At 32.8% G+C, this 18,335-nt stretch overlaps 3 protein-coding genes across 3 annotated transcripts in view; 1 reads left to right on the top strand and 2 right to left on the bottom strand.

Moving 5' to 3' along the window:
• Positions 1-18,335, bottom strand: part of LOC105335076 (uncharacterized) — a 147,051-nt gene that overhangs the window by 18,005 nt on the left and 110,711 nt on the right. The gene's annotated exons all lie outside the window — the stretch shown is intronic.
• LOC105335079 (developmentally-regulated GTP-binding protein 2) lies at positions 985-8,131 on the bottom strand. The gene is made up of 14 exons (XM_011438760.4): positions 7,951-8,131; positions 7,606-7,694; positions 7,400-7,471; positions 7,037-7,126; positions 6,601-6,661; positions 6,173-6,263; positions 5,650-5,722; positions 5,287-5,377; positions 4,758-4,855; positions 4,491-4,567; positions 4,172-4,260; positions 2,738-2,796; positions 1,701-1,754; positions 985-1,476 (listed from the first exon to the last, which is right to left on the bottom strand). The coding sequence occupies exons 1-14, from the start codon at positions 8,012-8,014 to the stop codon at positions 1,390-1,392; spliced, it is 1,095 nt and encodes a 364-aa protein (XP_011437062.2). The 5' UTR covers positions 8,015-8,131; the 3' UTR covers positions 985-1,389.
• LOC105335080 (cytochrome c oxidase assembly protein ctaG) lies at positions 8,298-16,879 on the top strand. Its single transcript, XM_011438761.4, has 6 exons — positions 8,298-8,440; positions 8,895-9,295; positions 9,838-9,987; positions 10,898-11,023; positions 11,160-11,201; positions 16,448-16,879. The coding sequence occupies exons 2-6, from the start codon at positions 8,945-8,947 to the stop codon at positions 16,604-16,606; spliced, it is 828 nt and encodes a 275-aa protein (XP_011437063.3). The 5' UTR covers positions 8,298-8,440; positions 8,895-8,944; the 3' UTR covers positions 16,607-16,879.

The following is an 18,335-nucleotide window of genomic DNA, read 5'->3' as shown; positions in this document are numbered from 1 at the left end:
TTCATGTACATCATAATCATGCATTTAGTTTTACACAAATATACATGGGAGTAGAGAAGATGATTTTCTAAGATTTAATACATTTTAACTATATGGCCATATTGGCCCCACCCTAGAGCCTGAACCCCTCACTCAGGGGTCATGAATTTCACAATTTAGGTAGAGGGCTGAATGTACATCTTAATCATGCATTTAGTTTTTAACAAATATCTATGGTAGTATAGAAGAAGATTTTCCAAGATTTTGTACATTTTTACTATATGGCCATATAGGCCCCACCCTAGAGTCATTATCCCTGACCCAGGGGCCATGAATTTCAAAATTTTGGTACAGGCCTTCGTGGACATCATAACTATGCAATCAGATTTTTCCTCACATGTGTGGGAGTAGAGAAGAAAATATTTTTGAAAATTTGGCTTTTTTTTTTGCATATTTGGCCCCACGTGTGGCGCCCCGGGGGTGGTAGAGCTATGAATTTCACAATTTAGATTCTTCTTACCATAGAGATGCCTCACACCAAAAATGGTAACAATCAACCTTTTAGTTTTTAAGAAGTTAAAAATGTGAAATTGTTAACGCACGACAACGGACGAAAACGGATAGCAATAGGTCACCCGAGTTTACTCAGGTGACCTAAAAAGGGGTATTTATTTTGTTAGTTAATTTTTGTCTATTTCTTTTATCTTACTTTATTTCTAGAATGAAAACCTTTAATCTGAGTCTCGATCTGAATGACCTAACTGTAACTGATGACCATTCTGCTCCTCCATGTTAATATGCGAGAGTCATAGATTCACTCTGCACAGTAAAAAGGGTAAAGAAAGGAATATATGTATTCATAGGATGCACTGATTATACTTATTTTTTGCAATCAGAATTTCTTCACTGAAAAAAAAACCCAATGAAAACCTGTATACATGAATATAAATACCAGTACTTGTAATTTTTGTTCAATAAACATTTCTTGACGGAAAAAAACCCCAATGAAAATCTGTCAAAAAAGACATTTAATATCAATTATCATAAATACATGTAAATCAATCTTTTAGCAGTATTTTTCTTGTGAATTCTATTTTAAATGAAAAACCAAATGTTTAAATACACATTCAACTTTTGTTGAACGTTAAGCAATTAAACAAAGTTTGTAAATCAATGGAAAGTGAGCTCAAGAGAATCAAGACCAGCAACCATACATGTACAATGTATCATAATAGACAATCATATTCAACAATTCAAAGTCATTTTATTTAGCAATGTATATACATGTAATCACTTGTGTGTTGATTTGTAGGTGTTGTACATTACTACACAGAGAGTTCCCGATTTTCATACAATATCACAATTGTTCTCCGTCCACCGCAGAAACAAATAAAAATCCATGCAGAGTGTCTACTTCTTCACAACTTGTATGACATCATCATGGTTCATCAGGTGCTGTAGCCCTATCCTCTGGGGGCTGTATTTGACACTAGTTCCCTGTAAAATCAAATAAGATTCTAATTAATGAGGCCCATGGGCCAAGTTGCTCACCAGAGCAACAAGCTCACCTGAGCAACAACAGTCATAGCTCTAATGAAATCAATGCAGGGTTCATAACTTTTTATAACATATTAATAGTCTTAAATATGTTCATCAAAAGATATAAGAATTTGGACTTTGGCTTTGGAGAGCAATAAAAAATGAACATAAATAATCCCTACCCAAACTAATCCATATTTGAAGTTGTCCACCATTGTTCTGTGTATAACATGGCACTGAAATAAAAGAGACAATACCACTGAAATCTTCAATGCATTTAACTTTATTTCAGTCTTTTTTTCATTTAATTCATCAAGAAAAAGTTAGTGCATAAATATATACAGTACATAGCAAAAGTCAAGTGTTTATTTAAGCATTGAATGCTTAATTTTGGATGTTGTCAGGCCCATAACACACCGAGCGGTGCAGACAAATTGAATACAACACTTTAACACAGCATGATAATTGTCTGCACAGTTTGGTGTGTTATAGGACCAACGACATCCAAAACTAACCATATATGCTTTTAGTCAGGGATATAAAACAAACATGGAATAGCCATATGAACATATGTCTACAGACCAAAATACATTCCAAAAAAATAATTTTTCTCTGTAAATTTTCGAAAACTAACTAACAGATATGAATTAAAATGAAATTTTACTTTAATATATATCGTAAATATGTTATTATTAAGTTTTTATGCACATATTGGCAGCTAAATAATATTTTCCTCACTCATAGAGACCGATTTCAATGAAATTATTTTCAGACCCCGCGTTAGCAAAACTTTTGTTTAAAAATAAATAATTTTATTACAAAATTTATTTTGATATATATTGATTAGGATTTGATTATACTTTTTAATAGAAAACTTAGTTTTTTGAATATCTGACGGAAATTCCGAAATATTTGGATGTAAAATGTAGGAAACAGGCGTTAGCGTTCGCAGTTCTTATAGTGCCAGAAGTAGATATGATTTAATGATTATTTTTCATAAGTACATATCAAATTGATTATGTAAGATCAAACATTTTATTTAATCTTAAATATGGTAGATACTCAAAAAGCGTGATGACATTTATGTTTGTGCTCATGGCGCATGAAATATCTAAATGTATAATATGTATTCAAAGGAAATTGAATGTCGCAGATTTCCGATGCAAACATACATGTAAGGGGGAAATATAAACTGAATGTAAATATTGTTGAAACTTACCACATGTTCAGCCGTGCATCCTCTTCTTAAAATTAAACCATCTTCAAAATCTGGCTTTGCTGAAAAAATAGGAGATCAAAATAATTATACAGCAAATATTTTTATCACAATTAATAGACCCCTTCTTCTGTATTAAAGTCAAGCATACTAATTCAGACTGGATAGTTCAAGAGATGAAGATAACATAAGTCAAACTGGATAGTTCCTCGGATGAGGATGACAAATTACAGATTGGATAGTTTATTAGATGAGGATTACATAAGACAGATTGGACAGATCATTGGATAAGGATTACATATAACAGATTGGATAGTTGATTGGATGAGGATTACATACTACAGATTGGATAGTTGATTGGATGAGGATTACATATTACAGATTGGATAGTTGATTAGATGAGAATTACATATTACAGATTGGATAGTTGATTGGATGAGAATTACATATTACAGATTGGATAGTTGATTGGATGAGGATTACATATTACAGATTGGATAGTTGATTGGATAAGGATTACATATTACAGATTGGATGGTTGATTGGATAAGGATTACAGATTGGATAGTTGATTGGATAAGGATTACAGATTGGATAGTTGATTGGATAAGGATTACATATTACAGATTGGATAGTTGATTGGATGAGGATAACATAAGATAGATTGGATAGTTCAATGGATAAGAATTACATATTACAGACCGGATACTTCATTGGATGAGGATATCATAAGACAGATTGGATAGTTCATTGGATGAGATAGCATATTACAGATTGGATAGTCCATTGAATGAGGATAACATAAGACAGACTGGATAGTTCATTAGATGAGGATAACAAAAGACAGATTGGATAGTTCATTGGATGAGGATAAAATATTAAAGATTGGATAATTTGTTGGATGAGGATAACATAAGTTAGATTGGATAGTCCATTGGATGAGGATAACATAAGAGATATTGGATAATGTGGAATCATTTTTATTCATGGGGGTCAATCATTGTGGGTAGCAAAAATTTTCCTGGTTCTTGGAGACATAATTTCGTTGGTAGCAAGTTCTATTTCATAAATAAGTATTAAACATGTGCTTGCATATACGTTCCTGGGGAAGTAAATTTGTGAGCAAGGGTTATCCACGAAAGCCACCAACATTGGACCCCACGAACAACGAGGAATCCACAATAGTTCACAGGTTGAGTATAACATAAGTTAGATTGGAAAGATCATTGGATGAGGATTACATACGATAGATTGGATAGTTCATTGGATGAGGATTACATACAATAGATTGGATAGTTCATTGGATGAGGATAACATATTGCAAATTGGATAGTTCATGGGATGAGAATAACACAAGACTGATTGGAAAGTTCACTGGATGAGGATAACACTGGATAGATTTGATGGATGTTTGATGAGGATAATATGACAGCTCACCTCCTCGTTTCTTGGTGTAAACTCTCACCAAGGCCAGATATTCCCATACCATCTCCAACAAGTAGTCCAGGTTCAGCCTCATATTGCAACTGTCAGATAAATTAACAATGAATTAAAAATAGATAGCGGGGGAACTGTATATCTAACATGATGATAATGACCAAAATATTTATTTAAGGACTTTTGACAGTCCACATTTTATTTTGTAATATAATAAACTGACAAGAATCACTAAAAATAACATTAAAGCATTTGATCGATGGAAAGTCAATTAAATGTTCTGTAGTAATTCTTTTTTGTATGATAATTTCAAATTTACCTGACCACCACAGAGCTGGGTTCTCTAGCTATCCTGTCAATTTCTTCTATTGAGATTTGGTCAATTTTGTTATAAACCTATAATTAAGAGCACAGTTAATAAGAAAATTTGCTTTTTTTATCAACATAAAGAATATTTACATTTAAAAGTAAATTATTAAAATATTGACTTCTGTCCAACAGAATTTTGAAAAAAAAAACCCAGCATGGACATAAAATATTATGTTTCCTCTGAGTAATTGATTAATTACCGGTATTTAGTACTTACATATAAACATGGCATGTACACTCTACTACCCAGGATGACATCTACAAATTCATCTGATGTACAATCCTCTCTAAATAGAACCTCTGCATTAAAAATCTCTGAGAGGGAGTTAAGAAATCATCAGAAACTGTGCATGCAATGCAGAAGCACTTTAATAAGCACTGTACAAGTATTTAATTACTATCAGTACAATGTTTAAACATTTTGATTATGTATGCATGTACCAATATAGAGATGTACAGTATCTACATTTGTTGTCGTTCATTTTCACTACTTAAACTGAAGTGGAGATCCCTATAACACCAGTACATGTATTTTAAATCAACTTCATGTAGGCCTCAGAGTCAGGCTCAGACAATGCCTGAAACTAAATTTGATTGCTAAAACAGAAAATAATGTAGCTATTGTACATGAATTAGTTATCAATACAAGCTTTGGCACTGTACAAAATGTGTGAGTTGAAGAAGGAATGAAAATTTATCCTGCTTTCTACAATAATGATATTTGAACAATTAGTCAGCAAGGATACTCCATTCATGTAGAATCAGCTGTACCATCTTCTCATTGCATTTGGTTAGAGGTAGAGTCGAATTGAAGGATATCCCGCCACCTTTCTTTTGCTGGAAGAAAGGGAAAGACAATGAATCACTAGATATTTATTTTGCACTGCCAAAGTTATAATATATTATATTACAGCAGGAGAGTAGATTACAGGACATTATTGCTTTATAATATTCAAGTTTTCATAAGCATGCTGTGTTTATATTGAAGTGTAGTTGCAGAACTGTAGCTCTCCAGAAAGAAAATATTTGAATGGACTATGGTCACCCATCCACATTTAGCTGCAGTTTTGCAGCTCATTGAATTTGTCATAGATTATTTTATGCCTGACCTTGAAGTAGATGTTGGGTTTCCTCTTATTCAGCCTGATCCCAACACTCTCTAACTCAGCTGTCAGCAGCTCCCTGAAAGTAGTGTACATATAGATGAACATACAAGTTTTGAGAGCATTTGATACCTTGTGTGGTACCACATACATTTTTACCAAAATGCAACTGTCAGACATACAGTCAAACTTCGTTATCTCGAACTAGTAGGGACTGTTTAAACACTTCGATATATCCGAGTATTCGAGATATCGAGGGTAAAATATGTGGTTGGGACTTAAAAATCACTTTGACATATCCATTGTATTCGAGATATCAAAGTTCAACTGTATGTTATAATTTTCGAATACCGGTAGTTAAAAATAAATGACACCCCAGCTAAGCTTAGAAACCTTGTACAATCACAGGAAGTTAACAGTTACTGTGTTACCGGTAATAGCTCTTTTACAGTTTAACCAATGATGCATTATAAAAGTACATGTAAATGTATATCAAGCTCCTAATCAGATATGCAACTGTTGTTCTTACTTCTGTATTTTGCTCTTGGTGGCATCCAGCATCATCACAACAAGATCCGCTGTTCTTGCCACGGCAATGACCTGTCGACCTCTACCCTTTCCTGAAAACAATGGTCATATAGTAACCATCAATATTTTTTTACAATGGGTAATCTTACATGTAAAAATTGACTTTGCAGCATACATAATTCTAAATATAAAAAATCTGAAGAATACACATGATTGATTTAATTTCATCATATTTCATCTAAAGATTTGAGCAACAGGCAAAGCCTATACATGTATTAACCTTACCCAAAAAGTTTGACTTTTGATTATAAAATTGCAATTTAACGGTACATGTATTCATGCTCATCATTAACATCATATTCCTTAAATCTATAATTACCCAGTATTTTATATTACTTTCAATTGGTTACTGTTAATTCTATATCTCACCTTGAGCAGCTCCCTCAATGATTCCAGGTAAATCAAGAAGCTGTATTTTGGCACCATTATACTTGAGTGAAAAAATAAATAGGGAAATTGAGAATGGATATACTACTAACTTGTTGCAATGTCAAGGTTGTTAATGTACCTCAATAACCATGATTGCAGGTCAAGGCTGTTAAATTACATTGATAACAATAAGTAGTAAGTCAAGACTGTTAATTAACACCAATAACACCATAGATGCAGAGGCCATAAATTTACATTGATAATACCATGATTTTAGGTCAAGGTTGTTATTAATTTACCTAAATAACCATGAATTTAGGTCAAGACTATTAAATTACTCCCAATAAACCATGAATTAGGTCAAGGCAGTTAATCACCTCATCAACACCATAAATGTACGTTAATTTACATTAATAACACCAGGGATTTAATTTACCTCAATAACCCCAGGAATGCAGGTCAAGGTTGTGAATTCATATGCAGCACATTCACTTTTGGTTGATGTCAGTGTGCTAAGTAGTGTTGACTGTTGAGGAAATAAAATATTCTCAATGGCAATAAAAATGAAACCATTAGGTTTTTCAAAATAATTACTTATATGTATTAAGAGATATTCTGTTTTACAATATTTGTAAATGTAAAGTGAAATGATTAATTAACAACGTGGGAAAGGACTGTTTATGGATTAGACAATAGGTCAAAGATATTAAATGTTATATATTTGTCAGTTTTGACTGTGTATCATGAATTCATACATATTTATTCTGAAATTATTATATCAAATTAAATTAATATGTACCTTTCCAACAGACGGGAATCCTATCAAGGCTACCCTGGCATCTCCTGATTTCATTACATCAAAACCTTCACCCTGGAACAAAAACAGTAGTAAACATCTATTGGTAACAACAACACACCATAAAATGGCAGATCAATGGTCTCTCAGAACTGCAAGGGGTGTGGTGTTGGGGGGGGGGGGGGGGTAACATCATGTAGATCACATACCTTGCCTGCTGATTTTCCTGTAGGTTCCAACAACTGTTGCCTGTACTTTGCAAGTTTTGCTTTAAGCAACCCCAGATGGTATTCAGTGGCTGTGAGCAAAATTGTTAAAAATTATTTAAGTTACCATCAATATCACTGATGCTGAGTTTGCAATCTTGTAATGAGTATCGGATGATGTGAAAGTACTTATTAATCATTAAGCTGTTTTTCAATGTTATCAAAACAGTACTTTAAACTTATATACTCTTGTCAAACATTAATAACAAAAAAATCGTATTTACTAAATAGATCTTTCATACAACGTGTGTTTCTGGCATATTTAATAAATTGAAATAATGAAATTACCTTTATTTTTCTGTGTTCGGGATATTTCCCTCTCAATTTCGGCAATTTTCTCAAGAATTCCCATGATGTTTGGTTAGTTTGGTTTCTTATATTCCCGAAATCAAGGTTTATCTGTGTGAACTGAGGCCAGGGGGAAACTACATGGAGGCTGCCATCTTGTTTAAAATCCGGAATAATGTCATGCACCCAATACCTTAAATAGTTTCTAGCCCCTTGAAAGGAGTTGACATATGTGAATATATCTTACATGATGGAATGCATCCTATTATTTGCTTTCTACATTCGAAATATTTGATTGTATTTCATAATTTTGACAAATTCTTCACAAATATTCTTGTAAATTTAGAATAACTAGACTCTTTAATTAGTTTTCCACTACATATTTCCGGTTACAAAGCTGTCATCGTGCCTGCTTGCATAAGTTTGTTTTGCAATGAAAACTTAGAGACACACAACGGCGATGTAATTTTGCTTTTACGGATCATCCGAGGTATTTTAAAACAGTCATTTTCACTCGTTTTTTAAAAAAAGAGATAATCGGGGTTTTTTTTTACTCTGAGAAACTATTTTAGAGGAAATTCAGTCTGGAACATGTTGAATGTCATTACTTTAGTTTTTCACTAAGAATGTCATATAAAGTTTAATATTTGTCTGATCATCTCCGACAAGTTTTAATTTTGTTATTATTACTTTAAGTTTTATGCAGCACATATTCCTAAACAATTCCCCTCTATCTTTTCAAATTGAAGAATGCAACTATTAGCTGTATGAAGATTTGATATTGTAAATGACGTATAACTCATAGTTTAACATGGTAAACTATGCAGGGAATTACCAGATCTTCTGAATATTTAAACACTGATAAAAGAAGTCATATTTCCCCCAATGATTTTTCTTCATATGTTTTGAGAGATGTTATTTTAATTTTCACATTTTTTTTTCAGAGTTCCTTTATAATTCTATTTACTGAAAGACACAGCTTTGTTTATCTAGAATGTTACTTCAAAGAGGATCTTTATTGCTGAAAACAGTGGCATTCAGCTCCACAAGGAACTTCCCAAGCAGCTGGAACTGTGTTTTGAGAATTACGGGACAAAATTTTTCTCATTCATGCACAAAAAATTTTGCAAAAAGTTTCCATAGCAGTATATCACGGGATTTTAGTGTGAAATTTAATGAACATGGACACAAACTTGCAATATTTACGAACTGTGTTAGATATCGATACACCAGGTCTAAAGTTGATTCCGGTTGGAGAGATAGATTATGGTATTCTATAGCTGTGGCTCTCTTCATGACAGGGGCAACCATATTATCTGTCCCCCTGTATCGAGTCTTCTGTCAGGTAGCTTTGAATTAGTCATTTATTGATAGATTTATCTGTATTACAGGCAAAATTGATTTGATTTATATTTATTTATTAAGGTCAATGTATGTAAAACCATTGACTTTATGTATTTTGTATACATTGATAGTAAACTATATATATACAATTTTTTGTACAATTTTGGAATGATGTAACATTACTGACAGATAATTTAAGTTTTCATTTTATTGACAACTTCAAACATGATAAATATTTTTTTTAAAATATATCTGTTTATTAATATACTGTCTATAGGGAAATATTCACCCCTGTTTTATTTTCCCCCTTTCGCCCTCGTTGTCAGCGGCAAATTTAAGACTGGGCGAATTCCAATATTCCAAGTTATCTCTTTAGTACATAAGTGCAACTGGGCAAATTTAAGACATTGCAAAGCCATTTAAAAAAGTCTGGAGCAGTCATTATTTAAAGTCTATATATGTCTATGATTATAAGTCCAGTATTGAATTGGGGAAGAACATCTGTCAATTCATTCATAAAGTCAATTTAATTTTGTACTACAGAAATCTGGAAGGGGAGGTAAAGCAATCCAGAAGGGCAATGAAAAAGTGGAAACAATGAAGCCAGAGGATCGATTAATTACAGTCAAATTTAATGCCGATCGCTCAGCTCAAATGCAGTGGGACTTCAGGCCCCAGCAGAGAGAAATAGAGGTATATATATGAAAATAAAATCAAATTTAAGGGTTAATGTGATGGATTATCTTATCAAATATAAGAATATAATATATTGTTTACTAAATTAGAATATTATCACTTGGTTTAATTGTATTGAGTAGGTTAGGTTAGTTAGAGATAATTTTTATAACTTGCTATACTCTGTCCCGAGTTTTTGCTTCCACCACTTTTTGCTTGATATTTCAATAATAGTAAATACCTTTGTGCTCGAACTACGTTCATCCACTAATATGAAAAAATGTCCAGATTATCTGTTTTGAAATGCCCCCTCTACCGCTTCAGGTTTCAAAACACATCCAAAAATTGAAAGTCTACGGAGATTTTGCATTGCATCAGCCATTAATAAGCCCAGATGATAATGTTAAAAAATTGCGCGATGTATTCCGAGTGTATTCCGAATGGAGAAAAGATGTAAACATTTCCCATTACAAATCTCCGTAAGAAAATTGTTTTCGTTCCTGTGAAATTTTATGAGTGAAAAAGGATAATTGTTCAATGAAGATATCTTGGATATATTCCCTTTCATCGATTTCAATTGTATTTCTTTCACAGGTATGTGTATTTTTATTAAAAATCATCAAAAATTGATGGAAGCAATAACTTGGGACAGACTAAAAATATTTCACTGTAGGTACACTTGCTAGGTCACAGGCACTTGGCATTAAAAATATTTCTTTTCATATTAATATGAATTTCTGTACTATAATAAAAATTATTGTTATAGTGTAGGAAATTTTCTTACTATAAATTTTTTCTTTAATGTCTGATGGCCTTGTCTGTGAGCTAGGTATAACATCAGTTGTTATTTTTTTATTTGCAAATTTTATTTGCAGCTGAGTGACACGATTTCTTTAATAATATAATTTATTACTTTATTGTCCTGTAGGTGCGAGTTGGGGAGACTGCCCTAGCATTTTATAATGCCAAGAATCCCACTGATAAACCAATCATTGGAATATCCACGTACACCATTGTTCCTTGGCAGGCTGGATACTACTTCAACAAAATTCAGGTACTCAGAGTGAATGTTGTATCAGAATACCACAAGGACCCAATGTGGGTTGCGTCTGAAGCATCAGTCTGTTAAGTGTTCAATTTGTTACGATTTCTGTAGAGAGATTGACCGAGTCTGTGTTTTCTATTTTCAGTGTTTCTGCTTTGAAGAACAGAGACTGAACCCAGGAGAGGAGGTAAGATTTAATTTTGTTTATGAATATAGAGACCAGATTATTTGAAAAAAAATTATCCACTTTTAAGATGAAGCTAATAAAATATAGATATCACTCTTATATCAAATACCAGTAGGTTGATAAGAAAGGGATTTTTAAATTACATTTGTTGTGGAAAGTTTTGGAAACAGACTTTAAAAACTCATAAAATAAGAAAATTTTCAGTTAAAAAGTTGGCAGTTTCATTTATTTCTTTTAAAAATAATGAATTATTATGATATAGAAAAGATTTACAGAATAAAAAAAAAACAACAACAAATGTTATATTTTTATTTTCTTGACAATAAGTGATTATGAAAACAAGTTGTAGTACCAACCCTAGGAACACGTATACCTGATTCTTCTTTAATAACACATTTCATGAAATATATTTAGATGCCTAATTTAACAGCATATTTTAAACAAGAAATATCTTGTCTGGCCAACAAATATCTAAATTCTCCCTGAAAAAATAATGTAAAATAAGTTATCTAGAGCCTTATCAATTTTTCAATAGTGAAATCATACTTCAAAATAGATATTTTAAAGACCAGTGAAATAAAATTTTGTTTTGCCATTTTACCTCAATGAAATAAATGAATGGTACGTGTATATTATGAAATAAAAGAAATAATTAAAAATGGGAGAAAAAACCTATTGATGACAACAATAAAGGTATTATCAGTGTCGAAAAAAATTTGTTATGACATAAAGACAGGCTCATCAGACAGGCAGACATATTTGTCTGCCTCAGGATGAATAAATCAAGCAAGAAAATCACCCCAAATACAAGTTATCTTTCTTAGGCAGGGCCTCAGGCTGGTTTGATATTTCCCAGTTTTCAAGTTGTGCAAGAGACAGCTGTTTTTTACGGATGAATAACCACAGACTTTATCTGCCGCTTTTAATGTTTCTAAATGTGTTTTCATATGTGCATGCACACAAACCATATGCATTAAGATTGATTTTAAACAGATTTGCCAAAATGGAACTCTTTCTGACCCAAAATTTTTTTCTCACCTTTTAAAAAATGCATAGAAATACTTGGGTATTCTTATAGTAAAGCATCTCTATTCAATGCAACGGAAACATGTGTTTTGTTTGTTGACAAAAATGCAGGTGATAATTTGCTTGTTCAGTCAGCACTTCGCTGTGACCTCTGACCCACAGAAGCCCATTAAGGCAGTGTAATCTTTTGTCAAGTGATGAAGAACTGAGATAACAAATTCTCAATTACACCGTTGACATGGGCAATGAGCCAAAATAAGTGACTGGAGGATTTTTCAATCAAAATATTCAGTTTTCTTTGCACTGAGTAGCCCCCAATTCTCAGACTGATATAACAGCAATATAACACCCTTGAGCTGACGGAAAGGCAATCTTTTTCATGTGCTCTGAATATCTCAATTGGCTTTCCTTCCTATTTGAAAAAAATGAGGCATTAAATCTGCAATGTGCAATTTTATAAGATTTTTGGAGCACACATTGACATTGTGGTTTGTATTATAGGAACTCAGTAACGTGTGTGTAATTGGCATTGATTATTAAACACTGATTGTTAGGTTAGATTTTGTAAGAATAGCTGCCAATATATCAATAATAGTTCTATATAATTGCCACCATTATCCAAATATTGGTCATCTTTCCTGACTCATAGGGGAAAATGAGCTTTTCCTTTGTTTACTCAGAAAATGAAATCTGACTCCCAAATTAGACTCAGCCTGTAAACTACTTTAGCTGATGAGATTAGGATCACTCACTTCTAGCTGATAGTGCAAGTCTGACCTCTGTCCAAGGTCGTAATTTTTGGAAGTGACCACATCCATGACTGGCCGTACAGCTATAGGTGACACATCATGTCTTCATTACTGATTCATGGCTGACCATTAATCACGAAGGGATACCGGTCAGTGATCATAAAATCTCCCCATTTATATTTCTCTGACATCTCCAACTGTCCTTGCAGTGATGGTTTGATGAAGGTCCCGCATTCTGTATTCAAACATCCAACGGACTAATTTTAAACCAAGCAATGCATGCTCTGGTTTTTTTAGCGACCCATTTTCTTAATTGTTCAATTGAAATCTTTAAGTATTAAATCTGTTAAAAAATTAATAACTTTTAAAGGATTATTTATGTCCTGGTTTTCCTTTGAATTTGAAAATTGATTAAGTACAGTATAAGTATTCCTCTTTTCCAATGATTTGACAGCTGTACTCGCTGATATCCCTAGTTTGCACTTCGAAGTTGTAGACTTTAAACATATCATTGAAGACTATCTCTGAATAGGATGTACTTGTATACGACAGATTGACTTTCAATAAAAATATTGCTTTCAGGCAAAGTTCAATGCAAAAACATGGATGAAAAACCTCAATGTGCAACATTTAATTATTAAGTTGGTGTCTTTGTACTAAAAAAAATTTGAACTCTTTTTCATAAAATTTCTTTACTCAAATGAATCTTGAGCATGCACCATAATCATGGTTCACAAAACATAATAGAATGCTTTGATAATAAAAAATTTTAAAAAGAGGGAATTTTTACCGAGAAAGCCAAGCCTACGAGATGATATTGAGAATGGGGAGCTCTTTCTTTGTCTGGTGATGAGTCAGCATCACTTGTGCTGTCTGAATCATTGCGGTATCAGACATCCCCCCAAACACCAGAGTCGCCACTATCTCGCTAAATTAGAGACTGCCGAGACTGCCGCAGCAAATTTTCCTTTCACTTGTCATTTTCTTTTACTTAAAATAATGATAGGTATTTGCGATAGAAAGTGCAAGCTCCTTTTATCAAAACAGAAAACATGTATTGAGTTAATGATTTCAGATATTGTGGTTTTTGTTCTTTCGCAAATGTCCATGACCTTTTATCAGATCATACAAAAATAATTAATAGAAGTTTGTTAATGACTCAGACTCTGAATTCTTATTTAAGAAAAGTTTTATATATCTAAGTGATTTTTTTAATGTAGATTCCTTATTAAGTGTGACTCATGGATTTTAAAATCTCACTTTTATTTAGACTAAAGGAAACTATAATAAAAATTTGGCATTCATTATTTTATACATTTTATTTTCACAATTTGATGCAAAACAGCTGAATCACAGAATTAATTACTCACATAAAAGAAGGAATCCAAAGTAATTCATTAATGCATATAATATTCAATCCTCTACCATTACATAAAAGTTGATGAAGTGAGGAATGGGGGGGGGGGGGAGGAGGTATTATACAAGTTTCACACAGAATTAGGATTTAATGAGATTTTTAGGCCTTATTGTTCAACATTCGCAATTGCCTCACTGTAAAAGAAATTGATTTTTATTTTGTTGAATGGATAAAAGGAATTAATATTTTGGTAAAACTACTTTTGATGATGTAACAGAGGAATTATTGATTGACAAAATGACAGCTGCCTCCCGATTCAGTATTAGTCTTTGTCTTGGATCAGTTTGCAGATAGCTGATAGCTGGACAGATACTGACAGCTAACTGCACAAGAACTGGTCAGACCTGACATACTTATTCAGTGATACAGAATCAGTGGAATTCATTAACCTATTTGTTAACGTTTTTTTTTTTATTGGAGGACATTTGGGACATTAAGAAATGTTCTGACTGAGAGATTTATAAATTACTTGCAAAGCTCTTGTATCAAGACTTTGTATTCAAACAATGGGAAATCAATTGACAGACAAATTCAGAATGATGAGGAACAGGTGCTTGTTGAGTTTGTTATGACAGGCAATAGATCGGCTTATCCAACTGAGTGTTCCAGATGTGATGGATCCAGTCTTCAGCTTTCTCCCAAGATATAATAATGTTTATCCCTAGTACAGATAATTTGTGATAGGAGAATAAACATATGATCCATTGAATCATCACTTAACCTCTTAAAAGAGCATACAACATCAACAGGTGTGAGTGCTATAGACTTTGTATTATATACATTTTACATAAAAACAAATAGTGGGATGATCGAGGCTTAATTTTGCTTTAAAAACCTTGTGAGGAGCAATTTAAAAGTATACCCCATTGAACACTCAAGGAGAATTCTTTTTATCATTTTATTAGCTAGGTTTTATATCAATTTATCCACTTTCTAAATTACATCTTACACTGTGAAACACATGGTGAAGTTAACATGACATATTCAGACATATAAATTATAAGGATTTTTTATGTACGTCAAATGTTAATTTTATCCCATTTTATCATGATCATTATTTTCCTTCAATCTACTGGGAAGGAAATCATATAATCTCATGCTACTTAAGGGATGGACGATAATGATCATTTTAAGACTTAAAAGAAACTAGAGTTATATATATGTGTAGGAAATGTAAGGAGAAAATGTTCAACTTACATAAAATTCTCATGGTTTATCCTGTGCGTTTTTCCTGTCAAATTTAAGTTCATGGCTAGAAAAATCATATTGATCATTTTAAGGTTAATTTGACAGGTATTTAGTGGACCCACAAGCCTGTTTGATTCTTCTTTACTTGTGTTACTTTTATAACTATACTTAGAAATAGAACTATTTCGATGTTGCTATTTTTATGAGAGTTGAGGGGGTGGCAGTATATTAACAAGTTCTGTCACATTGTCACCATCTTGTACAGTACTAGGTATTAGAGATCATTTTTTAAATAAAAGGCTAGACTTGCTGTTAGATGTCACAATTTCCATGTTGTCAGATAAAAAATAAATACCCCCAAAATGAAGGAGTATTCGGTCCCAGATTGAGAGCATTTGTCCACTTCTTGACTTGGTACGAGGAGGGGGTGTCTGATTCTTGTCAGTTACTTGGATGTGTTAATGGCTCTATAAACGCAGGAGAAGAAGGCCCATAACTCAGAGCAGCCTCTCTTCAAAGGACCCCAAAGGGTAATTTGATGTATTGGTGTCTGACATGGTGGGATAGGTTTATCTATGCTTATATGCATATTTAACTACTTTCACAGCTGCTTTGATACTCCTATCAGTGAATAATATGTCCACAATGATAACTATTCTTCTCTGTACACGTAAGTCTGTTGTCTGCATTAAGGGGCTGTTTATTAACAGTTGGACCATATACTTACTCAAACTACATGTATTAACAATTCACTACTTAAAAATCACAAGTTCTTTGATAGATGATGATGGATATGATAGTTATTTTATTGACCATCCAGCACCTTTAAATTGTTATGGTTTTTATATATTTTTTTTTACTTCCAGGTGGAGATGCCGGTGTTTTTCTACCTTGACCCAGATTTGCTGAATGACCCGAGGATGGACAATGTTGATGATATTGTGTTGTCTTACACATTCTTCTCATCCAAAGACCAGGAAGTCAAGTATCCAGGACAACAGACCAACATGCCTGCTAATGCATAGTGTCAACTTGTTTGACCTTTTGACCTTCTGATCCCCCTTAAACAATGAAATAAAAAAAAAGCGATTGAGGTTTTTGGTCATCTCAGTAATTGCTGTGGGTGCACTCTTCCCAGAGATTAGCATTAGAAGAAAGCTTGTTTTCTGGTTGAAAAGATAAAAAAGAAAAAGAGAATTGGCTTATTGACTTTGTATGAATATTAAATCCATATGCATAGAAATTTTTGTTTTTAAAATATAGAAAAAAAATGACAAATAAAAGTGTTAAAATATTAACCTTCTTTTGTTGAACTTTTTAAGACAACACAACTTATTTTTTTATGAAATTATAATTATATATTTACATCAACCAAGTATGATTTCCGATATTTCTTGTGGAAATTAATTGTAATTCACAGTCGAAACCTTCAGCAACCAAAAAAAAATTCACAGACTGCACGAAATAAATGATTATTTCGTGCAGTCCGCTTTCTGAAGGTTTCGACCAATCGATAAACGGGCGATGTAGATTTCAGTCTTGTCAGTTTCTACACAGCTATGAATTACAATTTCCGGAAGAAATTATGGGAATCATACTTGGTGGATGTAAATATTTAGAAACTGACAAGATTGATATCCACACAATCTATTTAAAAACGACCTCTTCGCATATGGATAAAAGCATTCCCATAGCTTTCAAATTCATTTATTAATTTAATATCATCTTTAATTCAAAATGGCACAATACACGATGATCAGACCGTTCAGTTTCATTTTGTTGGCTGTGCGTGGGTTTTTTTTGCTATTTTCGCTACATGAAAGCACGACCTCCACGGACTGATCCCAGGCCTCCCGTTGTTTTAGTAACTATGGTAGCCTTTACATTTATGAAAAACTGGATGTTCCTTCTGTGTAACACGATGGTGATAAAAATGATGCTTATAACGTACTTTTATTCACTTTTTATGGAATGCCGATAGAATGATTCATAGATGAAGTGTAACAGATTAGATTTGAACATAATTTATTAACGATAAAAACGTGAATCGAGAAAAAAATCTGAGGGGGGGGGGGGGGGTATCCGATCCCCCCCCCCCCCATCCACTCATGATTTAATTATATACACCGGTCCTGTCAGTTTCTACGGAGCTTTGAATTACAATCAATTTCCGTAAGAAGTAGAAGAAATTTACATGGTGGATGTAAATATTTAATAGTATTTTTAAACATTAGTCAGCTTAGAATTTTATATATTTAAAATTATGTGCGTGATGAGTTTTCATACGTACTCGAATAGGTTTCGGGTCACGTGCCTAAGTAGTACTTGTCCAAATATAACGTAAACTGCATCGCTTCGCTTAGCAATGGCCTTGTCCTTTCTTTAATGTATGCAGCAAATTTATATCAGTTCTTATCTGGTATATTGGACTATGCCAGAAACGAAAATAATTTATTATATACATGTATATTGATAATGCAGATCGATGTACAACATATCTCAGCTGGTTTCATTCGCATGTGCTTTACACAAACATTATGTGAGAAAAGGTTACGTTGTTAATGTTTATCAAAAACAATATGACCTTTTAGAACATCAGTGCAAGGAAAAAATCCCACACCCTAATGCTTATTTCAAAGTTTAAAATAATTTCATGTTGGGCACTGTAACTTTTTTTTAATAATGAAGTGATTTATTTGCAATCGATTACAATTTGAAAAGATGGATTATGTTGAAATTCTTACAGCTTCTTTA

Source organism: Magallana gigas, chromosome 7 (assembly GCF_963853765.1).
Source record: "Magallana gigas chromosome 7, xbMagGiga1.1, whole genome shotgun sequence".
Lineage (NCBI taxonomy): Eukaryota > Metazoa > Mollusca > Bivalvia > Ostreida > Ostreidae > Magallana > Magallana gigas.
The sequence above is the reverse complement of the archived record's forward strand: the minus strand, read 5'-3'. Positions and strand labels throughout refer to the sequence as shown.